Raw genomic sequence first — 25,442 nt, forward strand, 5'->3', positions numbered from 1 at the left:
TTTTGGGTTGACTTCATTAGAAACACATCCTAATTTGGGGTTGTGGAGTTTGGCCTGTTTCTTTTTGCTTCCCTCCTGACCACCAGCATATGGGGCTGCTTCTCCAGTGCTCTGAAAAGCTCTTGGCTGAGATGGCCCTGGTCAGCATGGTCTAGCACGGTGCCGCTGAGAGCAGCAGGTGCAGGGCTGCCCCAGACAAGGGACTGTGGCATTGCTGGGCCTGTTCCTCCTGTTCTCTCTCCCCCAGTCTCCCAGGGATGCTTTAGGTGCCTCTCTAGTCCCTTTCATCCAGAAACTTTTTTTTTTTTTTTTTTTTTGAGATGGAGTCTTGCTCTGTTGCCCAGGCTAGAGTGCAGTGGTGTGATCTCAGGTCACTGATCTCAGCTCACTGCAACTTCTGCTTCCCAGGTTCAAGCGATTCTCATGCTTCAGCCTCCCGAGTAGGTGGGATTACAGGTGCACACCACCACACCCGGCTAATTTTTGTATTTTTAGTAGAGACAGGGTTTCTCCATGTTAGCCAGGCGGGTCTCGAACTCCTGACCACAAGTGATCCACCCGCCTCGGCCTTCCAAAGTGCTGGGATTACAGGCATGACCCACCACATCTGGCTGAAACTTTTTTTAAAAAAAGCAAAACTGTGCCCTTTGGAAGTAATACAGAACCGATGACTCGCTGCTTACTGCAAGATCGTATCTCACTGGTGTGCAAATCTGTGCAACGCTAGCTTGAAGCACAGCGGGCGGGGGGTACAAGGACAGTGTTGGGTGGGCTGTCCTGCATATGGCACAGGAGGTTCTCCCAAGTGGGGTGGTGGGGGGCTTTGGCCTGACTCCAAGCACGGCCACTCCGGAGAGGAGCCCTCCCCAGGCCCTGAGAACTACGCAGGAACCCGCGGGCCTGCACCAACCTAAGGACGGATGGGAATCCTGGAAAATGCCCATCCACTGCAGGCTTCCCCTACAAAAGAACATTTAACCCAACAGGGCTTGTTAAAGTTTGCATTATCATCTTCGGAATGACAAATGGTATTAAATAGTCCTCACAGCCCTCCACAAACCCCTGGAGGACACCTTGGGATGCCTCAGGGGTGGCATTGGCGGTTTGAGCGTAGAAAGGATGCTGTGGTTGGAAGGCGGAGGTAGGAGTCAGAGGGAGCTTCTTGAGGCCTCTGCCTCATCCAGGATGTGGGATCATGGAGGCTCCTTCTAGTTGGGTGGCTGGCTAGTGCCTTTGAGTCAGGTTCCCATCCAGAGGGGAGGGCAGGGGACACGTCAATCAGGGTCTGTGGCTGGAGCATGCTTTGCGATTTCAGCAGACTGTTCATCTTCCAGAATTGAGCGGGTGATGGACAACAACACCACGGTGAAGATGGTGCCCATCAAGATCGTGCACTCGGAGAGCCAGCCAGAGAAGGAGAGCCGCCAGAGCCTGGCGTGCCCCGCCGAGCCACCTGCCCTGCCCCACGGGCTGGAGAAAGACCAGATCAAGACGCTGAGCACGTCTGAGCAGTTCTACTCCCGCTTCTGTCTGTACACGCGGCAGGGTGCTGAGCCCGAGGCCCCACATAGGGCCCAGCCGGCTGAGCCCCAGCCCCTGGGCACCCAGGTGCCCCCCGAGAAAGACCGCTGCGCCTCCCCTCCAGGGCTCAGCTACATGAAGGCCAAAGAGAAGACTGTGGAAGACCTGAAGTCGGAGGAGCTGGCCAGGGAGATCGTGGGGAAGGATAAGTCCCTGGCCGACATCCTGGATCCCAGTGTGAAGATCAAAACCACTATGGACTTGATGGAAGGCATCTTCCCCAAAGACGAGCACCTCCTGGAAGAAGCCCAGCAACGGAGGAAGCTGCTCCCCAAAATCCCCTCTCCTAGAAGCACAGAGGAGAGGTGAGTAGGCGTGGCCTCCCAGCTTGGGCGTGACTCTGCCTGGCATCTCTTAGGCTTGTAAAGGGAAGGGGGGCTGCCTCTCTGTTTTCATGCGTGCTTTTGGGGAAGACAGGTTTTCATAAGGGCTCCTCGATGCTTAGCACTTTTTGGCTTTTTTGTGAGCCTCCGGAAAGAGAAATGGAGGGTTAACGGCTTTGGGCCTGACATGAAAATACACACTGCAGACCACCAAGCTGCCTTGGCCTGAGGCCAGCAGGATTTCTGATGATGCCCACAGGTCTCCTTTCTCGTAAGACAGCTGTTCTCAGTGGGGGCCGCTGTCTACCCTGGGGGACAGTTGGCAATGTCACTGTGGGGAGGGGTGTTCCAAGCATCTGGTGGGTGGAGCCCAGGAACACTGCTCAACATCTACAGTGCACAGGAGGGCCCCCCCCAAAAGAGAGTCATCCAGCCCCCGCGTGTCCCTAGTGCCAACATGAGAATGAAGGCTTAGATTGAATATATATGTGTTTCTTTATGAAATTTTTTTTAAAACTTTATTTGAAATTTTTTTACATCTGCATTTAAAAAATTTATTATAATTTGGCCAGGCACAGTGGTGCACACCTGTAATCCCAGCACTTTGGGAGACCGAGGTAGGCAGATCATTTAAGCCCATGAATTCAATACCAGCCTGGACAACATGGCAAAACCCAGTCTCTACAAAAAGTACAAAAAATTAGCCAGGCGTGGTGGTAGACACCTGTAGTCCCAGCTACTCGAGAGGCTGAGGTGGGAGGATCACTTGAGCCCAGGAGTTGGAGGCTGCAGTGAGCTATGATGGTGCCACTGCACTCCGGTGTGGGTGACAGAGTAAGACCCCATCTCTTGAAATAGAAATGAAAAAAAATTACGACAATTTACACCTGCCTGAACAAATGTATTTTAATTGGTTTTGTAAGTAGCACTTTCAGCGTATCTCCTTCAGCCACTTGACCACAAAGGCATGCGTGGTGGCATCTTCCCTGCTGCTGACATATGTTCTGCCAGCACAGCGTCATTCATGGGTAGGAAGGTGGAGTGGGTATGACACACAGCCAAGGAGGAGCAGCTGGACCAAGTGGACCCAGGCAGGAGGGCGCCGACAGGGCTGCTGGGAGGAAGGGAGAAGGGTTGGTGTTTGTAGATAGCGTCACACATGTCCTTGTCCTCATCAACCCAGGCTCCTGGTAGAGATCATCTGTGCTCTCACCTCTGTAGCAGAGATTCTTAGATATTCCTGCTTATTTGAGTTTTTGCCTTTTTTAAAAACTATGTTTCATACACTTAACGAGTATCCATTTGACAGGGTTGATTGTTTTTAGTTTTAACCTTGTTACCTACTTATTTTTCCCCCTTTGGCTGTCTCATCTCCCTGGCTGGTGTCCTTTCGTGAGCACCAGTGTTGATTTGTCACAACCCAGGGGGTGGGGCAGAGGGGCTGTTTGCGTGCACAGTCCCAGCTCATTGAAGTTCCCACACCTTTACCCAGGAAAGAGGAGCCCAGCGTGCCTGCGGCCGTGTCCCTGGCCACCAATTCTACCTACTACAGCACGTCGGCCCCCAAGGCGGAGCTGCTGATCAAGATGAAGGACCTGCAGGAGCAGCAGGAGCACGAAGAGGATTCGGGAAGCGACTTGGACCACGACCTGTCGGTGAAGAAGGTAGGAGAGTCCATTCCAAATGACAGCGTGCGCGTGTCCAGGCAGGGGCAGGCATCCGGATCACACCATCCTGCCCCAGCGCAGACGCTGCACCACGTGTCCCAGGGCGTTTGTGTTCAGCTTTCACTCAGGACAGTGGAATTTGAGGTGATATTAGTGAAGCCCTCTGTTGTTAGTTCTATGTTCTAATCTTGAGCCATTCCACAAACGTCTCTTTGCTGTTTCAATAGGATCCAATGTCAAATTAGTTTAGTCACCATTCTCTTTCCTTTTATCTTATTTATTTATTTTGGAGACAGGGTCTTGCTCTGTCGTGCAGGCTGGAGTGCAATGGTGCAGTCATGGCCCACCGCAGCCTTGACCTCCTTGCCTCAAGCGATCCCCCTGCCTCAGATAAAGGAAAATTATTTTCAAATTAGAAAGTGGTAACTTTTTTTTGAGCTAGAGTCTCCCTCTGTCACCCAGGCTGGAGTGCAGTGGCACACTCTCAGCTCACTGCAACCTCTGCCTCCCAGGTTCAAGCAATTCTCCTACCTCCGCCCCTCGAGTAGCTGGGATTACAGGCACCTGCCACCAAGCCTTGCTAATTTTTGTATTTTTAGTAGAGATGGGGTTTCACCATGTTGTCCAGGCCGGTCTCGAACCTCAAGTGATCCACCCACCGCAGCCTCCCAAAGTGCTGGGATTACAGGCGTGAGCCACCGCTTCCGGGCTGGAAGGTGGTAACTTTTTGGTTCAAGGTATTAAAAAGGGAAATGAAAATTAAGGGTTTAGGTCTTGGGGCTTTTACGGGCCCTCCATCTGGCACACGGTACCATTCGCTTCATTCTGGTTGCACATTCCTCTTTTAAAAAATAATAAAGAATCCAAAACATGTTCGGTTTTTCTACACAGAACCAGGAAAATCATACCATCTGGACCATTTGAATTTGGGCCACACCCTAGGTTTAGAGAACTGCATTCTTTGCTCGCATGCCTTTGTTTTTCATGATATAATGAATTTCAGAAGCGGCATGCCTTGATTCTGCCGCCCTCATCTGTGGGGCACTCTGTCCACCTGCTTTGGGAGGCTGGAGATGCTGGGAAGCCGCCTCACCGGAAGTGTGGCTCCGGAACTGAGTGAGTCACTGTGGGCTGGAAGTTGGCCTCACTTTAGTTCAGCAAGTGTGAGTTGGGCACCTGCACCAGAAGCACATGCTGTACATCCCATCCCAGCTCTCTATGGTGCTGATGACTCAGCGGTCCTGTTTTCCTGCTTGATTGGACAAAGCGGCCGCTGCTGCATTACATTTTCTCCCTGCTTTCCCGCAGCCACACGCTTATGATGTCGCACATTCCTGCAACGTGTGCACAGGCGGAGGCGTGTTCAGGGAGGAAGCGAGCATAGCGCAGATGGGGACTTAGCAGGCCACCTGCTCTGTAGCTGCTTCAGGGGAACATATGAGACCCTAATTCCGTAGGCTTCCAACATTCCCAGGGCGACCACAGTTGTCCCAGTCACAGCATTGCTAGGTGGTCATAGAGCTGAGAGCCAAATCAGGGAACCCTCTGTTTTAGGAGAAGACTAAGGACAGAGTTGAGAGAGTGGAAGCCCCAGGCAGGGAGGCAGCAGGGGGCTCTGGTGGCTGGTAGAGAAGCATCACGCAGAGATGACAAGATATGGTTTTATACTTGGGGCAGCTCAGAAGGACTCTGCCCAGAAAAGAGGGCACCATGTTGAGTTGAACCAGATAGCTGATTGGTTTAAGTTTAGAATCTTTGAGAATTATGGCTTTTCCCTGGAACCAGGAGGTGAGTGCAGGGCCCAGACAGAATAGACCTTGTTTCCCCTATAGAAGGGAACAAAAGGTGGAGGAAGGGAATGAATGGCCCAGGGCTCATTCTTAGTGGAGGGATGAGAGTGGCTGTGTGCCTGGTCTCTACTGTTGCAGGCTCTTACCTGAGCCTCCTGGAAAGCCACGCACTGCAAGAAATAGCAGATGGGCCTGCCAGACAGTATGGACCACAGTGGTGAGCCCTTCAGCACCCTGGGTGGTGTGGACAGCCACTGATCTGTGCACTGTCCCAGGCCAGGTCTTGTCTCAGAAATCTTTGAAAGCCAACGGCTGTTCTTTATACAATGGCCCTTTAACAAAGGGGAAATGGTTTCAATAAAAATTTGCATATGACATGTAAAAGAACCAATAAAGAAATCTGGACTCCTTCCAGAGAGCCCAGTTTCAAATTAGCTCAGCTGAGGTAGGTTTTGAGGGCACATGTTCATGCACCAGTATAAAATCTACGTTTCCGTAATTGCTGAAGAATAATGGCACTGAAAATTTCCTGAGCGGCTGGGCGCGGTGGCTCACGCTTGTAATCCCAGCACTTTCGGAGGCCGAGGTGGGCGGATCACGAGGTCAGCAGATCGAGGCCATCCTGGCTAACATGGTGAAACCCCGTCTCTACTAAAAATACAAAAAATTAGCCAGGCGTGGTGGCGGGCGCCTGTAGTCCCAGCTACTCGGGAGTCTGAGGCAGGAGAATGTCGTGAACCTGGGAGGCGGAGCTTGCAGTGAGCCGAGATAGCGCCACTGCACTCCAGCCTGGGCGACAGAGCAGAGACTCCGTCTCAAAAAAAAAAAAAAAAAATTCCTGAGCAGCCCTGGCGGGCGTCCTTCCTTATCCACAGTTCCCTGCATTGCTTGCAGTCTTCCTTCAGGCTAGCATTGGTATCAGGAATTTGGGAAGTTCTTCATGCCTGTTTCCTGTTTTGTGCTTTTCCCTCAAGTGATGAATATCTAAAATTTGGCCACATTCTCAGCTGTGAGATTCTCAACTTAAACAGTCTCTCCAGATAGGTAGTGAGTAGGAAAAGGCACAAACCACTTTTCCTCTGCTCTCACGCCACAGCAACCAACACAGAAGACTTCGGTGACCACATGTGTGAGGGGGGTTTCCCACACACCCAGCGAGCAGTCACTTCTGCAGCAGACACCAGCTGGGTGGCCTCTGATTCAGTTCAGATGTGACACTGTCAAATTGGAGGTAGCGTCTCATCCCACGGGTTGAGGGCTCAGTCCCCAAGACTGCACCCCCCACACACACCAGTCGCAAGTCTGAGTCTCAGGGACTTCTGACCAACCACCTTCAAGTTGGGGTTCCCATGACCCCCTCTTTAGTTTCCATTACTTTGCTAGAGTGGCTCACAGAACTCAGGGAAACATTTACATCTATGATAAAGAATGTTACAAAGGATACACGTGAAGAGATGTGTAGGGCGAGGCATGGGGAAAGGGGTGCGGAAGAGCTTCCATGCCCTCCCTGGGTGTTCCACCCTCCAGGAACCTTCTTGTCTTCACCTGTCAGGAAGTCTCCAGCCCCGTCTTCTTGGGCCTTTTATGGAGCCTTCATTGGATAGGCCTGATAGAAATCTGTGTAGAAATGTGATTGGACAAAAAGACTACAATCCAGTCCTAACAGACCGAGGAGAAAGCCACAAGGTCTGCCTGTTGAGATTCTTGTTGGCCTCTCTGTGTAGCGTTCCTTTCCCCTAGGTGTGCCGCAGGACCCTTCAGGAATATGGGGATCTTAAGACCTGCATTCATTCAAGGCGGTGGAGGATTTCTTTATGGAAAGGTTGGGGAAGATTAGATCTTGCTTTGGGCAGGTAAAAGTTTAAGACCAGCCTGGGCAACATGGAGAGACCCCGTCTCTACAAAAATAAAAAAATTATCTGGGTGTGGTGGTGCATGCCTATGGTCCTAGCTGCTTAGGAGGCTGAGGTGGGAGGATTGGTTGAGCCCAGGAGGTCACTGCTGCAGTGAGTGGTGTGATCATGCCACTGCACTCCAGCCTGGGCAACAGAGTGAGACCCTGTCTCAAAAAACAAAATTAAAATAAAATAAAATAAATGCATCCATGTGAGGGAAAGACCTCACGCAATCAGGAAATAGGCTGCCTCGTATCTGGCACATGTTTCTCCTGCTGTGGGGTTGACTTTTCCTGCCTAATACTCATCCGGCTGGTCATTTTACCCATAGATTATGGAATCAGGGCACGACCACTTGAAGCCAGGAGTTTGAGGCTGTAGTGCACTATGATCATGTCTGTGAGTAGCCACTGCACTGCAGCTTGGGCAACATAGCAAGACCGCTTCTCTAAACAAGTAGAAAAAATGTCATCATTTAGAAGGCTGGTGGGAAAGGGCATAGAGTGTTAGTGTCTAATAGTTACGCAGTTTCAGTTGGGGAAGATGAAAGAGTTCTAGAGACGGATGGTTGGTGACAGGTGCATCGCAGCATGAATGTACCACGCACCACAGAACTATGCTCTGAAAAGTGGTCAAGATGGCAAGCTTTATGTTACATATATTTTACTACAATTTTGAAAACAGTCATCTGTTTGCATTTTGGTCAAGTTGAAATCTGTAGGTTATAGTAAAAGACTGTTAAGTTCATTCGTATCCCTTTATTGGTCTTAATTTTTATATGCTAGTATTAGCAATTAAAATTTTTTTTCTTTTTTTTTCTCTTTAGCAATTAAAATTTTAATTGCTAGGCCAGGCCCGGTGGCTCACACATGTAATCCCAGCACTTTGGGAGGCCAAGGTGGGTGGATCACCTGAGGTCAGGAGTTCAAGACCAGCTTGGCCAACATGGTGAAACCCCATCTCTACTAAAAATACAAAAATTAGCCAAGTGTGGTGGCGCACGCCTGTAATCCCAGCTACTCAGGAGGCTGAGGCACGAGAATTGCTTGAACCCGGGAGGCCATTGCACTCCAGCCTGGGCAACAGAGCAAGACCCTGTCTCAAAAATAAAAATTAAATAAATAAAAATAATTGCTAGTGACAATAATTATATGTACAGGACACATAACTAATCACGGAATTTGGTGCTGGACATAAGAGTCACTACTTTCTCTCTATGTGAATCTTTAAATTAGAAAATTCCAAAGGACAGAATACATAGGTCTGTGACTCCTTCCAAAGATATGGGTTGAAACTGCATCTACCATGACGAGCATCGGGGCCACAACTCCGACGTTCTCTAATAGGGCATGAACAGAACGAGAACAGGTTTATTTTATTTTTAAATGCCAATAGTGCCATTAGGAGTCATTCTTCTTTCCCTTAGTCGTATAAATCCCCTATTATTTGGTGATGCAAAAGTGAGCTTTCGCGCAGGTCAGCTGCACCTTTCACGTAGGTGCGCCAAGGTGGCAGTGAGCAGTGTGGCCGGGGTGGGGGCCGGCCTAACCAGTGTCTCCGTGTTCCCTTGCCATCCCGTGCCCAACAGCAGGAGCTCATCGAGAGCATCAGCCGCAAGCTGCAGGTGCTCCGGGAGGCCCGCGAGAGCCTGCTGGAGGACGTGCAGGCCAACACCGTGCTGGGGGCCGAGGTGGAGGCCATCGTGAAAGGCGTCTGCAAGCCCAGCGAGTTTGACAAGTTCCGGATGTTCATTGGAGACCTGGACAAAGTGGTGAACCTCCTGCTGTCACTGTCAGGCCGCCTGGCCCGGGTGGAGAATGCCCTCAATAATTTGGACGACAGCGCTTCTCCCGGTGATCGGGTAAATGCAGATACGTCTGACTTGGAAATGGGGGGTGGTCTCGTGGGAAGGCTGTTTTTCAAGTGTCATGAAAGTCAGCTCCTTGGAGCCTAGCATAGCTTCCACATGGCCTGTCCACCTCCTCCTGCACACCTTGTCGAGACAGTGCACGCTCTATACCCTCTCCTTCCTTTTATATTTCTTTAGTTGTTTGTTTGTTTGTTTGTTTGTTTGAGACAGGGTCTCATTCTGTTGCCCAGGCTGGAGTGCAGTGGTGCGATCTCGGCTCACTGCAGCCTCTGCCTCCCGAGGTTCAAGAGATTCTCCCACCTCGGCTTCCCGGGTAGCTGAGCTCCCAGGTGCATGCCACCATGCCCGGCTAATTTTTGTATTTTTTTTGGTAGAGACGGGATTTCACTATGTTGGCCAGGCTGGTCTGGAACTCCTGAGCTCAAGTGATCCGCCTACCTCAGCCTCCCAAAGTGCTGGGATTACAGGTGTGAGCAACTGTGCCTGGCCTCCTTCCTTTTAATTGAGGGGAAAAGGTGCTTATCAGATGCAGGGAGTTGAACCGTCATTGGACTGCAGGGCTGCGGGATCTTCTCAAAGAACTGTTTTTTGACATCTTTTTAGATATTCCTATTGACTCTTACTGATAATTGTCTCTTCTTAGAAAAATCATGTTGTTGGTTTTTTTACTTTTCTTTTACCATGTATAAGTCCGTAACAGACATGCCTGCCTGCTGACGATCGTAAGTACTCAATGATAGCTATTTTCTTGTGGGGGTTGTAGCTGTGATTTAACAAGAGGGCATATATCAGTCTAGAAGGAAGCAGACAGTGCATCTAACTTCAAGGCGTTTCTCAGTGGGTCTGTCTTTTCGTCCTTTCACACATGAACCAAGAGAAATAATAGCTGCCTCGTTGGCTTTTACCTCATAGGCCAAATATCATTAAAACAGCTAGTTTTGTTTGCACAGAACAGGCCTTCAGAATGTTCATCTGTATCATGAATAAAACATCTTAACCTCTCTCAGAAGGGGAGCAGAAGAAGCACCCCTCCCCTTTCTCCAGGTGAGGGTGATTTGGGCCACGCAGAACGCTGTCCTGGCGCTGGGCTTGGAGACGGTGCCCTTCTGCACTCAGCCGAGTGCTTAGTAACTGTGTCGTGGAACTAGCTAGGTCAGGGTGGCACCGTGCCCGAGGGGGCTGCTGGCCGACACCCGTGCACAGCACTGCGTCTTCTCCACCCTCAGGCTTCCTTGTGTGCAGATATGCTCTGCAGGCTCAAGGGCTTCTCCTCCTCCTGCCAGGAGCATTTAGCAAGCCTGCCCTGAATTCCTCTCGAGTCCTCCCATGTGGCCAGCTGTCCCACGGTGTTCCCATGGAGCGGACCTTGACACCAAGAGGGCCCCGCAGTCCTTTGCCCTTTGCAGCATCTCAGAATTCTGTCGTTGTGAGTCCCTTGGTGACTCTTCTGCTCACCATTCGAGGCAGGTGGGAGAGAGTCAGGCTCAGACAGCAAGAGGAAACCCAGAGAGGCCTGTGGGCGGCTTCCGGGGGCCTCAGGCTGGCCCACTGCAACCATGAGACACATGCCCCCAGGCCCTGGGCCCTGGGTTTGTCTGTGTGGACCCCATCGGATCTCTGGTGGCATCAGGGTTTCCATCGATAAGTTGTGGGACCAGCCCACAAGTTGCCAGTGTCTTCAAGGGTTGGCCAGTGCCCCGGCTTTCATCCTGGTCCTCAACAGGCTTGTTTGTCTGTCAACAGCAATCACTGCTTGAGAAGCAGAGAGTCCTGATCCAGCAGCACGAGGACGCCAAGGAGCTCAAGGAGAACCTGGACCGCCGCGAGCGCATCGTCTTTGACATTTTGGCCAACTATCTGAGCGAGGAGAGCCTCGCGGACTATGAGCACTTCGTGAAGATGAAGTCGGCCCTCATCATCGAGCAGCGGGAGCTGGAAGATAAAATCCACCTTGGTGAAGAGCAGCTGAAGTGCTTATTCGACAGCCTTCAGCCCGAAAGGGGCAAATAAGAGACCAGTCCCCGGTGGAGGAGGGGCACGGGGCCTCCGAGCTCCAGCTCCGTTCCCAAGGATACTCGCGAAGACCCCACCTGTGTTCATGGCCTGGAAAGAGACTTCTCCCATAGCAAAGAGGCTGTTATAAAAGCAATAACTTTCGTGTTTGTGTGGGATGATTTATTTAATTTTTTAGTTTCCCTTTTGATTGCTGAGAGCCATTTTCCTTTACACATAACTACACCTGACACCAGGCTCTGCTGGATGTGAGTTTCCACTGCATGGGCTGTGGGCTGGGCCTGTGGTGCATGCCGAGTGGTCACTGTCAGTGGGAAACTCGTTGTTCCTCCCATCTTCAGATGCTGAGCCAACTGCTTGGACAGCAGCCAGCGCGTCATGACGTGCATGAGAGGGGGACCCTGGTGCTCATCTTCTCTTGTGATTCATCCAGGCATGGGCTGCCAGGTTTTGTCCCTGCTCATTCAACAGTGTGAGCATTTGTCTCTGTTATCTAATGATGTTCTCTGACCCAGCAGAAATCATCATCATGATGATGATAATTTATTAACTTTTTGGAAAGGTGAATAGTTTCCTAATGGTTAAAAACCAACTGTGAAAGGAACAACCTGTGTGGTTGGGTTCACTCATTCTCAGATTAAATTGCCACTTAAAGAAATAACGTGCATGCTTTAAAAAACAGTCATGCACCAAGCAGGCAAATAGCTTTAGTCCTTCTCACCTCACATCACAGTTGTTCTGCAAAGTAAAATTTTTTGGTTAAGAGCGTGTCCAGTAGTAATGTGCTTGTTAGCTGTTTCTCAAGACCAACAGAAGATTTTTTCAGTTACTTTCCCCCCATGTATTTTGTATGCATATGATTGTCCATGATAATTGGCTACTTTTCCATTGTTTCCTCCTTAAATCGTTTAGCATGGCATGAGGGCCACATTCCATGTACGGGAAGACCCCTTCCTCTTCAGAGGTCCCGTGGACTACACAGCTCCTGAGCTTGATCTTTTTCTGCCATGAAGTTTAAAGATTCTATGCCCATTTCCTTGATTGAAATGGCAGGATTCTAAAGAGAGCCTGGTTTGTTAAAAGAAAACACTGTCATGCTGTCAGTTCCCAATTGACAAGTCACAGACTGGGAGAAAATATTTGCAAATCGTGTATCTGACAAAAGGTTTGTGTCCAGGATGTACAAAGAACTCTCAAACCGGATAGTAAGAAAACAAACAGCCCAAGTGAAAAGCAGGCAAAAGACTTGAATAGACACTTCACCAAAGAGCATACACGTGTGGCAAACAAGCACACGAAAAGACGTTCAGCCGCCGATGGCTTGGTTATAATTTATAACTTACTTATTTTTATCTAATAATTGTAGATTCAGTGTATTTCTTCAAAAAATGTTTAATTAAATGCATGTTAATGGTGAGTGAATCCCTTGGGTGACTTCGTGTTTAGGTCGTATTAGGGCATTTGTTGGATCAACGGTTATCATTTTAACCCTGACTTCCCCTTATTCCCATAAAAGAAGTTTTCCAGTGGAATGGAGATTTCATTTTGTCAGCAGCAGTGACCACAGCCTTACCAAAGCAGATGGTGCGCGTGCACAGACGCACACACACAGATGTCTTAAAAGACTAGAATCCACACTTCCTGAGCCAGAGGGGCCGTGTTGACGGTAATGCATTCTCTATAGAGCCAAGTCCAAACTGGCAAGCTCAATGATGCAGGCAATAAACCGCCTTTTTGGCAGCCTACCAATGCCAAAAGGATAAATGTCTTTCCAAAAGTGTGTATTCCTGTTAAATTAAGCTCTTGCTAACTTGAAAAATCCCTGTTCTGCCAGCGAAGCTTCCTCCTCCTCTCCAGCTGGTAGTCACTTGCTGTGAATGCTGGTCAGTCTGAAAAGGTGAAGCTGGCTGTGCACTTACCCCCATCTTTCTCCCTCGGGGAGACGACCCAAGGAATTTCAGAGTATTTTGTTTGGCAGAGCTTTTACCTGTTATTCTTTGCCCTCAAATACAGTATTGTGGTCATTTTGATGATATGTGTGTAAAATGTGAATAATCCAATTTGTGTCTGTACTCAGCCTTTTGATGTCTTTTTAGGACTTTCTCTTCTACACAGCAATACGTAGTGCTCGAGTATCCTTGTAGCAAAGCACATAGAGCCAGCTGTCCTGTCAGTTCCCCTGTTTGCCTCTGAAACGTCTGGTTAGTGGGGACCGAAAGATTCTAGTGAGTCAACATCCATAACTCTGTATCTAGTTGTATTATTCATAGAAAATCAATCTGGTGCTAATGGTTGGCCCTGGTGTTCTTGGGTGGCACCTGCTCCTTCACCCTCTTGTAGTGTGGCTGTGGAGGGCTCTGCCTATGGGGGGTGGCCTGTGGCTTGTATCCTTCAGTCCACCACAGCAAATGTGTGTAGATTTCATGCTCGACACTTACCACTCACCTATCAACAGATCATCCTGCTTGACTGTAACAAAATAAATAGTGTCTCTTCAAGTGAATGGAGATGTCTTTGATTTACCTACTTTACAGCTTTTGTAAAAAAAGAATGTCCTCACCATACGTCAGATTCTTAAGCCATCTGAGTAAACCGTGGGATTGATTATATGTGTGTAATTTATTTACACTAGTCGGTTTGTAGTGAGGAAACAGGGACCAGGTCGCATCACTTAGCTGGTGCCCCAGTAATGCTGTGTAACAAACTATAAAATGTCAGCAATAATCTGTGCAACAAAGTATTGACTTAGCTCATGAATTTGTAGATGAGCTAATTCGGGCTGGGCTCTGTGCTGTGTGCCTCTCCTCTTCCTCATGGGACCAGCCGTGTGGCTGGATGTGTTCACGGCAGGGGCACAAGACAACACACCCTGTCACAAAGGGGCTTCTCCTGGCTTTGTCCTGTCATACCTGCTAACCTTCTTCTGGCAAAGCACATCTCCTGGCCAACCCCGGCACCAAAGGGTGTGGAACAGGCTCCACCTTTTAGTGGAGGAACCGTAAATTCACATGGCAGAGTGTGGACACAGGGAGGGATGAAGAACTGGGGCTCTCCATGGGCTCCATCTCGCCCGCCTCCTCGTGTCTACTGATAATGGAGTGGCACCAAAGTGGCTGGGACCACGGAGTCAAGTTGCCTGGAGCAAAGCCACCTCTGTCACTTCTAGTTGTGTGGCCACAGCAAGTAACCCAGCCTCTGTGAGCCCCAGCTCCTCTCTCGTAATTGGAGATGGGCTGCTGTGAGGTCAAGTGAGTTGATAAATGTTGGTGTGCTTAGACGCCATGCTTGGTTCACAGCACGGCTGCATAAGCTGTGAATACGGCTCTTATCCTGTTGTGCACCTGGAGGAAACACTGTCCCTGTAGTCAGAATAGATCGCCCGCCAGAACCACCCGAGAGGTAGATAACGGTTGATTTCTTTTATTTGGTAGGATTAGAAGTGTTTCTGCTAGGGAGCAGATTTGTGAGACCTGAAGGTTAGGCAGTCAGGGTTATGGGAAAACACTTGGAAAAAAAGACGCAGCCTTTCTCTGTCTGTCGCCCAGGCTGGAGTGCTGTGGTGCGATCATGACTCACTGCAGCCTCCAACTCCAGGGCTCAAGTGATCCTCCCACCTCAGCCTCCCAAGTAGCTGGGACTATAGGCGCACTCTCTACCACACCTGGCTAATTTTTTATTTTTGCAGAGACAGCATCTTGCTATGTTCCCCAGGCTGGCCTCAAACCCCTGGCCTCAAGCCATGCTCCTGTCTTGGCCTCCCAAAGTGCTGGGATTACAGGTATAAGTCACTGCAGCCCAGGGATGGGTTTATATGTGTTTTCTTGTGTTTGTTTAAACTCCCTTTCTGTCTATGATTGTCAGATTTTTTTTTTTTTTTTTTTTTTTTTTTTGGAGATGGAGTCTCGCTCTGTCGCCCGGGCTGGAGTACGGTGGCGTGATCTCAGCTTACTGCAACCTTCACCTCCCTGGTTCAAGCGATTCTTGTGCCTCAGTCTCCCAAGTAGCTGGGATTACAGGTGCCCACCATTATGCTCAGCTAATTTTTGTATTTTTAATAGAGATGGGGTTTCACCATGTTGGCCAGGCTGGTCTTGAACTCCTGACCTCAAGTGATCCACCCACCTTGACCTCCCAAAGTGCTGGGATTACAGGCGTGAACCACCGCACCTGGCCTTGTGATGGTCATATCTTAATTTATATGTTTAACCTCTTGTTAAACTTTGGGCTGTAAATTAGAGCAGGTTCTGTGATTCGTTCTAATGTTTTCTAATAGTCAAAAAGTGGAAACAGCTCCGATGTTCATCAGTAGGAGAATAAATAATGATAGTCTACTATGTACAATAGAATACTGCTCAGAAATACAAAGGCATGAATTACTGAACCACACAAAATATAAGAATGCATCTAAGAAACACTGTGCCAAGTGGGAGACGGCTCAGGTAAGAAGAGTGCCTGCTGCAAGACTTCGTTTATGTGAAGTTCTAGAATGGGCCAAATTGTCTGTGGTAGAAAATATCAAAGTCATAGTTGTCTCCAGAGGTGGGGGGGTGCACAGGGTACTTGGGGTGAAGTTCATGTTCTGCAAATGGATAGGGGCATGGGTTACAGAGGTGTTGGCTTTTGTCAGAATCCAGCCATCATGTACTTAAGATTTGTGCATTTTACGAGAGAAGGAAAAAATAAATATTGAACTGCACTTCATGCTATGCGGGCTGATGTGTTTAGGGAGGAATATACTGATGTCTGCAATTTGCTTTGAAATGCATAAAAAATAAGATGGGTGAATGGGTGGGGAGAGATGAATAGGTGTATTGATACGTGATAGGCACAGTAAAACACTAATGGCAGAAACTTGGTGGTGAGTATACAGGTGTTTACTGTAAAATCCTTTCAACTTTGCTGTTTGAAAATGTTCTTAATCACACACTGGGAGAAAATAGGCATCTCACCCAACAGAGCCTTCCTAAGAGCCTTCCAGATGATCTGTCTGCTCTTAGGTGTTCACAGAAAAGATGCAAAAGCCATTTCCTGGGCATATAGTTCACTTATTCTCTTGTTGATGTATTCATACAGATATAGTTATTAATATTCTTTCTCTGTTTACCAGAAAATTATAATATGGCATATTTGTTTGTTCTTGCATTGCTACAAAAAACTACCTGAGACTGGGTAATCCATAAAGAAAAGAGGTTTAATTGGCTCACAGTTCCACAGGCTGTACAGGAAGCATGGCTGGGGAGGCCTCAGGAAACTTACAGTTATATCAGAAGGTGAAGAAGGAGTCACGTCTCACTAGGTTGGAGCAGGAGGGAGAGAGAGAAGGGGGAGGTGCTACACACTTTTAAACAACCAGATCTCATGAGAACTATCATGACAACAGCAAGAAGGAAATCCATTCCCATGATTGAGTCACCTCCCACCAGGCCCCTCCTCCAACATTGGGGGTTACAATTCAACATGAGAATTGGGCAGTGACACAAATCCAAACCATATCATTCTGCCCCTGGCCCCTCCCAAATCATGTCCTTCTCACAATGCAAAGTACAATCGTCCCTTCTCAACAGTTCCCCAGTGTGAACTCATTCCAGCATTAATTCTTTCCAGCATTAATTCTAAAGTCCACAGTCCAGAGTCTCATCTGAGAGAAGGCAAGTCCCTTCCACCAATGAGCCTGTAAAATAAAAAACAAGTTACCTCCAACATTCAGTGGGGGTACAGGTATTGGATAAATAATCCCAATCCAAAATGAAGAAATCTGCCAAAACAAAGGGGCTACATGCCCCATGCAAGTCCGAAACCCAACAGGGCAGTCATTAAATCTTAAAGCTCCAAAATAATCTCCTTTGACTCCATGTCTCACATCCATGCCATAGTGATGCAAGAGGTGGGTTCCCAAGGCCTTGGGTAGCTCTGCCCCTGTGGCTCTGCAGAGCTCAACTCTCATGGCTGCTCTCAAGGGCTGGCGTTGAGTGCCTGTGGCGTTTCTAGGTGCATGGTGCAAGCTGCCAGTGGATCTACCATTCTGGGGTCTGGAGGACAGTGGCCTTCTTCACAGCTCCACTAGGCAGTGCCCCACTGGGGACTCTGTCGGGGGGCTCCAACCCTACATTTTCCCTGTGCACTACCCTAGCAGAGGTTCTCCATGAGGGCTCTGCCCCTGCAGCAGACTTCTGCCTGGATTTCCAGGCCTTTCCATACATCCCCTGAAATCTAGGCAGCAGCTCCCAAGCCTCAACTCTTGCCCACTGCACACCTGCAGGCTTAACACCACATGGAAGCTGTCAAGGCTTATGGCTACCACCCTCTGGAGCAGCGGCCTGAGACATATCTGGGGCCCTTTTAGCCAACGCTGGAGCTAGAGCAGCTGGGACACAGGGAGCAGTGTCCTGAGAATATGTAGGGCAGCAGGAGCCCTGGGCCTGGCCCACAAAACCATTTTTCCCTCCTAGGTCCCTGGGCCAATAATGGGAGGGGCTGCCGTGAAGGTCTCTGAAATGCCTTGGATGGATTTTCCCCATTGTCATGGCTATTAACATTCAGCTCCTCTTATGCAAATTTCTGCAGCCAGCTTGAATTCTCCTCAGAAAATTAGTTTTTCTTTTTTACCACATGGTCAGGATGCAAATTTTCTAAACTTTTATGCTCTGCTTCCCTTTTAAATATAAGTTCCTGTTTCAGATCATCTCTTTGCCCATGCATAGGACCATATGCTGTTAGAAGCAGCCAGGTTACACCTTGAACACTTTGCTGCTTAGAAATTTATTCTGCCAGATACCCTAAATCATTTCTCTCAAGTTCAATGTTCCACAGATCTCTAGGGCAGGAGCATAATGCCTCCAACTTCTTTGCTAGCACATAACAAAAGTGACCTTTGCTTCAGTTCCCAGTAAGTTCTTCATCTCCATCTGAGACAACCTCAGCCTGGACTTCATAGTCTGTATCACTATTGGCATTTTGCTCACAACAATTTAACAAGTCTCTAGGAAGTTCCAACCTTTCCCTCATTTTCCTGTCTTCTAAGCCCTCCAAACTGTTCCAGCCTCTGCCTGTTACTCAGTTCCAAAGCTGCTTCCACATTTTCAGGTATCTTTATATTAATACCCCATTCCTGGGGTATTGATATAATTCTGTATTAATTCATTATCGCACTCCTATAAAGAACTACCAGAGACTGGGTAATTTATAAAGAATAGAGGTCTAATTGGCTCACAGTTCTGCTGGCTGTACAGGAAGCATGGCTGGGGAGGCCTCGGGAAACTTACAATCATGGCAGAAGGCAAAGGGGAAGCCCGCATGTCTTACATGGCCAGAGAAGGAGGAAGAAAAGAGAAGGGGTAGGTGCTACACACTTTTAAACAACCATATCTCATGAGAATTCACTATTATGAGAACAGCAAGGGAGAAATCCACCCCCATGATCCAATCACCTCCCACCAGGCCCCTCTTCCAACATTGGAGATAACAATTCAACATGAGATTTGGGTGGGGACACAAATCCAAACCATATCATACAGTGTGCATGAAGGACTTCAAAGGGATGTTAAAACATTTATTTTTTATACATGTGCATCAGGCAAACAGGAAGTTTTTTACAAATCCCTGTACATACTCTTGCCCCTTAAAACACTGTTTGACGTGTGGTGTCATCCAAGTTTCATGTCAGGGTTCGAAGTTAATATAATCGCTGCTTGCTTTGCTGAGTTGCTTTGACATATCTGGATATCATCTTTCTGTGTGTAGAGCGTATACCCAGGTGCCTCTGCACACATTTGTTTTTTCATCAAATGTTTGTTGAGGGTATCCTCAAACCCCTGTGCTCTTTGAGTGTTGGATCTTTGCTCTGAAGGCAGGAAAGGGAGTGCTGAGACAGCAAAGGTGACTGGAATGCCAGGAGCCTCATCTGGCTCAGAAGAAGCCCCCAAGGGCAAGCAGCATCCTTGATGTGGTGAGCTGAAAGCCAGCTCTCCCTAAAGATCTGTGGCCCCCTGGATGGATGAGTTCCCTTGGCGTCTTGCTATGCTATTTTTGTGATCCATTTCAGTCAAAGATGCGTGAAAAGCATTTTATAGGTTGTAACGTGCCCTACTGTCACTAAACCTCATACCATCAATTTTATAAAGCTCTTTTAGTGAGACCAGCCTTGCAGCAATTGCTCTATATTTAGGAAAGCAAAGATGGATATTACAAACCACAAAACTGCCCTGTTCAAGAGTTTTTTACCTACATGATAATTTTGCCTCCTCCCTGTGTTCTCTCTTTTCATAGGATTTCACCTACATATCTGTGCGTGTGTGTGTGTGTGTGTATTTTTTTTTGAGACAGGACCTCACTCTATTGCCCAGGCTGGAGTGCAGTGGCACAGTCACAGCTCACTGCAGCCTCGATCTCTCTGGGTTCAGGCAGTCCTCCCGTCTCTGCCTCCCAAGTAGCTGTGACTACAGGCATGCGTCCCTCACCTGGTTAATTTTTCTATTTTTTTGTAGAGATGGAGTTTCATTATGTTGTCCAGATGGGTTTCGAACTCCTGGGTTCAAACGACCCTCCCAAAGTACTGGGATTACAGGTGTGAGCCACCCTGCCCAGCCTACATATTAATTTTGCTTTTGAAAAGGGAAAGCTAAGCGAATGAGAACTGGGTGTCGAAAGGATCTAGAGATTAAGATGTGCACATCGAGATCCCCAGCCTGGTGGTGGAGACTCCATCGTAAGCCTGGAGTGTTTCTCCACTGACTTGACACAAGTACATCCAGCTGCCCTATCTCAATAGTGAGTTGATTTAGAGCAAACACGTCCTGTGAAGGGATTTTGACATTTTTGCTCTATTACAGCTCATTATGTAGGCATTTAAAAAGAGCTCAAGAATATGTAGGAAAAAATGTTTCTAAAAATTCTTTGTTTTCTATGGCATTTCCTAAGTTCTAAACTTTAAACTTTTTCTTCAGAGAGGAATTTATTTTTATACCAATGACACTTGATTACTCAACTGGATATACTTAAACAGCTAAACATTCTACCAGAAGACTGACGTCCTTGTTCATATCCAATCATATATAAATACTGGCCTATGAACAAAACTGGGGAGATGTGTTACCCTTTTTTTGTTTTTTATTTTTTTTAATTTAATCATTATTATTGTTGTTATTATTATTATTATTATCATTTTTGAGATGGAGTCTTGCTCTGTCACCCGGACTGGAGTGCAATGGTGCGATCTTGGCTCACTGCAACCTCCGCCTCCCAGGTTCAAGTGATTCTCCTGCCTCAGCCTCCTGAGTAGCTGGGATTACAGGCACCTGCCACCACGCCCAGCTAATTTTTGTATTTTTAGTAGAAACGGGGTTTCACCATGTTAGCCAGGATGGTCTCAATCTCCTGACCTTGTGATCTGCCCACCTCAGCCTCCCAAAGTGCTGGGATTATAGGTGTGAGCCACCGCGCCCGGCCCTATTTATTTATTTTTTGTGGCCCATTCTAATCAAAGGAAGAAGAAAAAAAAGAATACAGCATGCAGGGAGAGTTTCAAATACGAAAAACCCTGAGTGTGAATATTTTGTTTACATTATTCTGCTCGTGCAGAATTTTCAGTCTTAAACTATCGCCTGTAGAATGGATATTTGGAATTAGAGTACTTTTTAAACTATTACTGGCATGAGCCTTTCTTCTTAAATTGATTCAAAGGACTCAAACTATTAGCAAATATTACATGTTGTCTTAATCCGTTCAGGCTTCTATAACAAAGTACCATAGACTGAGTGAATCATAAACAACACAGAAATTGATTTCTCACAGTTCTGGAGGCTGGAAATCCAAGATCAGGGTGCGCCTGTGGTCAGGTTCTGGTGAGAACCGCGTTGTTGGCCTGGTTGTATCCTCACATGGTGGAAAGAGAGCAAAGTAGCTCTCAGGCCTCTTCTTATAAGGGCGCTAATCGCATTCATGGGGAGTTCTGCCCCCATGACCTGATTACCTCCCAAAGATCCCACCTCCTAATACCAGCACACTGGGGTTAGGATTTCAACATCTAGTTAGGGGATAAGGGGGGCAAACATTCAGTCCATAACAGTTGTCAACTTTTTAGCATATATAAGAAAAGCATGTTCAATTTTTTTTTCTTATTTTTGAGAAGGAGTTTTGCTCTTGTTGCCCAGGCTAGAGTACAATGGCGCGATCTTGGCTCACTCCAACCTCCGCCTCCTCGGTTCAAGTGATTCTCCTGCCTCAGCCTCCCGAGTAGCTGGGATTACAGGCATGTGCCACCAGGCCCGGCTAATTTTGTATTTTTAGTAGAGATGGGGCTTCACCATGTTGGTCAGGCTGGTCTCGAACTCCTGACCTCAGGTGATCCACCCACCTCGGCCTCCCAAAGTGCTGAGATTACAGGCGTGAGCCACCGCACCTGGCTTCTTCAATGCTTTTCTAAGTTTGATTGAAAAAGAAACCAAAATGGTATTTATGAATTAGAAGGGAGAGATGTAGATCTTAATGTATATGACAGCTGTAACCTAAAGGTTGCAAGGAAAAGGACACACCTAGTGGTAAAGTTGCTGCATTCCTCTGGAAATAATGAAATATTAATTCTGAATAGGCTATGGACCGGGCACAGTTGCTCACGCCTGTGATCCCAGCACTTTGGGAGGCCGAGGCAGGAGGATCGCTTGAGCCCAGGAGTTCAAGACCATCCTGGCAGCATGACAAAACCCCATCTCTACTAAAAATACAAAAAAATCAGCCAGGCGTGGTGACCTGCACCTGTCGTCCCAGCTACTGGGGAGGCTGAGGTGGGAGGATCACTTGAGCACAGGTGGCAGAGGTTGCAGTGAGCTGAGATTGTGCCACTGCACTCCAGCCTGGGCGGCAGAACCACACCCTGTCATAAACAAATAAATAAATAGTTTTTTCAAAATAGGCTATGAAATGCCTGTGTATTGTCATCTCTAGAACAACCACTTAAAAACTGTACAAAGAGATTCAGACAACTCAATAGATAACTTTTGACCTTGCTCAGATAGCCCAAAAGAGGGCAGTAGAAGGGAAGCCGCAACAACAACAACCAGAAGAAAGAAAACAAATATTAAAATAGCAGACCTGCCTGGGCGCGGGGGCACACACCTGGAATCCCAGCACTTTGGGAGGCCGAGGTGACAGGATCGCTTCAGCCCAGGAGTTCAAGACCAGCCAGGAAGACATAGGGAGACCCCGTCTCTACAAAAAAAAAAAAAAATTACCTGGGTGTAGTGAAATGTGCCAGTGTTCCCAGCTACTAGGGAGACTGAGGCAGGAGGATCACTTGAGCCCAGGAATTGGAGGCTGCAATGAGCCATGATCACACTACTACACTCCAACCTGAGCGACAGAGTAGACCCTGTCTCAAAAAAGAAAAATAAATTCTCCAAATACTGTAAAAAAAAAAAAAAAAAAGGAAGTGCTATTTCTGCTCTCCACATGAAAATCTGTTATATGACAACACTTGGAGTTCATCAAACACTTGGAGCCCAGTGGGAGCAAGACTGTACAGCTACCTCCCTCCAAGTTCAGATTGGCTCTCCTGCCTTCTGCCACAGAAGGGGACTGGTGGTCTGGTGATTATGGGCGGCGGCGGTGAAGGGGGTAATTGGGGGCATCGGATATAGATTCTCAGGCACTATTCCTACTGACAGTCCCCCGTACTTCCCCCACCGACAGCCCCCTCCCTGCAGAGGCACCTGGTGCCACAAAGAGTCTTGCTCCCGGCAGGTCTGCATCTCAGCCTTCTGGCCTACCCAGCCAGTTGGCATTTGTCTATCACCTTTCCTGCTACCAGGATCTTTTTGGTAAATCATCTGCTGTGTTCTCTGAGGGTTAATGCCTCTTTTAAGCTGTTTCTGTCATTTTAGTGGGCTTTGAGGAGAGGGTGTAGTTAAATGCATGTGTGCATTGCTTTTTTTTTTTTTTTTAAGATAACCAATAGTGCAGAAAAGCACATAAACTTGTCACATTGTAGGACACTGAAGAACAAAAGAGATCACATAGAATTCCCCAGCCAGTCAGGAGTCTGAGACCAGCCTGGCCAACATGGTGAAACCCCGTCTCTACTAAACATACAAAAAATTAGCTGGACGTGGAGGCGGGCGCCTGTAATCCCAGCTACTCGGGAGGCTGAGGCAGGAGAATCGCTTGAACCCGGGAGGTGGAGGTTGCAGTGAGCCGAGATTGCACCACTGCACTCCAGCCTGGGCAACAAGAGCAAAACTCTCTCAAAAATAAAAAATAAAAGAATTCTCCAGCCAGACATAGGCAGTGTGTTAGTGTCCTATTGGTGCTGTAACAATTTACCACAAACTTAGTGGTTTAAAATGCCACATTTACGCATTACAGTTGTGAAGGTCAGAAGTCTGTAATCTGTCACGCCAAGCTAAAGTCAAGGTGTGAGCAGAGCTGTGTTCCTTTCTGGAAGCTCCAGGGAGAATTGGTTTCTTGCCTGTCTAGTATCTGGAGGCCACCCCATTTCTGGTCTCACGACCCCTTCCTCCATCCGCAAAGCCAGCAGTCTAGCGTCTTCCAGTCTCTCCCTGACCCTCCTTCTATCATCTCATTTCCCTCCCTGACCCTCTTGCCTCCCTCACACAAGAACCCTTGTGATGACACTAGCCCACCTGGATAAGCCGGGATCATCTCCCCACAGCAGGATCCTCGATTCCATCACAGCTGCAAAGCCTGTTTTGCCATGGAAGGCAACATAGCCACGTACCCCCTTCCTTCCTTCCTGCCCTCCCTCCTTCCCACCTTCCTTCCTTCCTTCCCCCATTCCTCCCCTCACTCTCTCCTTCCCTCCGTCTTTCTCTCCCTCTTTCCCTTCCTCCCTCCCTCCATTCTTTTCCTCCCTCCCTGTCTCCTTTTTCCTTTTGCTTTTTTTAAGGAAACAGGATTATATAATAATATTTTTGAAATCTGCTTTTTACTTAGCAGTATTGGGAACGTTTTCCTTAATTATTCTTCAACATAGTATTGAATTTTGGTGTGATATCCCATTATAAGGATATAAAATGGTTTACTGAACGGTTCTCTAAGTGTGGTTTTAGGATTTTGCCTTTTTGTCCCAGTTGTAACCTCAGTTACAGAGTTCATTGGGTGTGCTTTGCACTTAGATCTTTGCACACATCTCTGCTCATTTGCTCAGAATAAATTCCTTCTTATGGAAACCCTGTAAGCAAAGGAGTCCAGTGGGATTTTGACTTCCGTGTAATGTTTAGTCCTACATACTGGGTAGCTGGCATCGTTTGCCTTTTGGCAGCCTCATTTCTTACACAGGTTCCATTTGAAGCTGTCCCCAGTCTTAGCAGGTCAGTTTCACACACTCCACATCTTCCACTTGTCTTACCTACCGAAACTGTTCCAACAAGCCTGTAATTCAAGACTTAGCTAGAAAAAGGTCATTTCCCATGAACTAACAGTGTCTTTCCCAGCTGGCGCGGTGGCTCGCTCCTGTAATCCCAACATTTTGGGAGGGTGAGACAGGCAGATCGCCCGAGTCCAGGAGTTGAAGACCAGCTTGGACAACAAAGCGAGACTCCATCTCTACAAAAAATACAAAAATTAACCAGGCATGGTAGTGCGTGCCTGTGGTCCCAGCTACTTGAGAGGCTGAGGAGGGAGGATCTCTTGAGCCCAGGAGGTTGACTGAGGCTGCAGTGAGTTGTAGTTTTGCCACTGTACTCCAGCCTGAGGGAGAGTGAGACCTTGTCTCAAAAAAATAAAATTAATGGTGTCTTTCCTAATACATGGGTTGTCAGTGGCCTTCACAACTCAATCTCATCCAGGTGGGTGCCACTTCTGCTAACACCTGTACTTATATATTACCACTGCTTAAAAAAAAATGTCGGCCAGGCACAGTGGCTCACGCCTATAATTCCAGCACTTTGGGAGGCCGAGGTGGGCGGATCACGAGGTCAGGAGTTCGAGACCAGCCTGGCCAACATAGTGAAACCCCATCTCTACTAAAAATATGAAAAAATTAGCTGGGCGTGGTGGCAGGTGCCTGTAATTCCAGCTACTCAGGAGGCTGAGGCAGGAGAATCGCTTGGACCCAGGAGCCGGAGGTTGCGGTGAGCCGAGATCACGCCATTGCACTCCATGCTGGGTGACAAGAGTGAAACTCCGTCTTAAAAAAAAAAAGCATTACCTGCAGGTGATATGAGTTAGACACCAGTTCTAGGGCTGGTGGGGAGAGAGAAATTAGGAGCCCATACGAATGTTGGAGTGGACCCTGCAGGTGTATTAGCAAACACACCTACCCTCCAAAGGCTGACAGAGCAAAAGAGGCTACA

The 25,442-nt window shown here is 47.9% G+C and overlaps 1 protein-coding gene across 6 annotated transcripts in view; it reads left to right on the plus strand.

Moving 5' to 3' along the window:
- SHROOM2 (shroom family member 2) overlaps positions 1-13,642 on the plus strand; it is a 162,746-nt gene extending 149,104 nt beyond the window's left edge. For 4 of the 6 annotated variants that reach the window (XM_016942806.3, XM_016942808.4, XM_016942811.3 and 1 more), the window contains 4 exons: positions 1,335-1,886; positions 3,397-3,568; positions 8,845-9,117; positions 10,870-13,642. In XM_016942806.3, coding sequence (XP_016798295.2) covers positions 1,335-1,886; positions 3,397-3,568; positions 8,845-9,117; positions 10,870-11,136 — 1,264 coding nt within the window. In that variant the 3' untranslated portion in view covers positions 11,137-13,642. The remainder of the gene's footprint in view (positions 1-1,334; positions 1,887-3,396; positions 3,569-8,844; positions 9,118-10,869) is intronic. The other 2 variants (XM_016942807.3, XM_016942812.3) reach the window with 1 other exon arrangement.
- Positions 13,643-25,442: the final 11,800 nt, after the last annotated feature.

The sequence above is a fragment of the Pan troglodytes genome, chromosome X, assembly GCF_028858775.2.
Source record: "Pan troglodytes isolate AG18354 chromosome X, NHGRI_mPanTro3-v2.0_pri, whole genome shotgun sequence".
In the NCBI taxonomy this organism is placed as follows: domain Eukaryota; kingdom Metazoa; phylum Chordata; class Mammalia; order Primates; family Hominidae; genus Pan; species Pan troglodytes.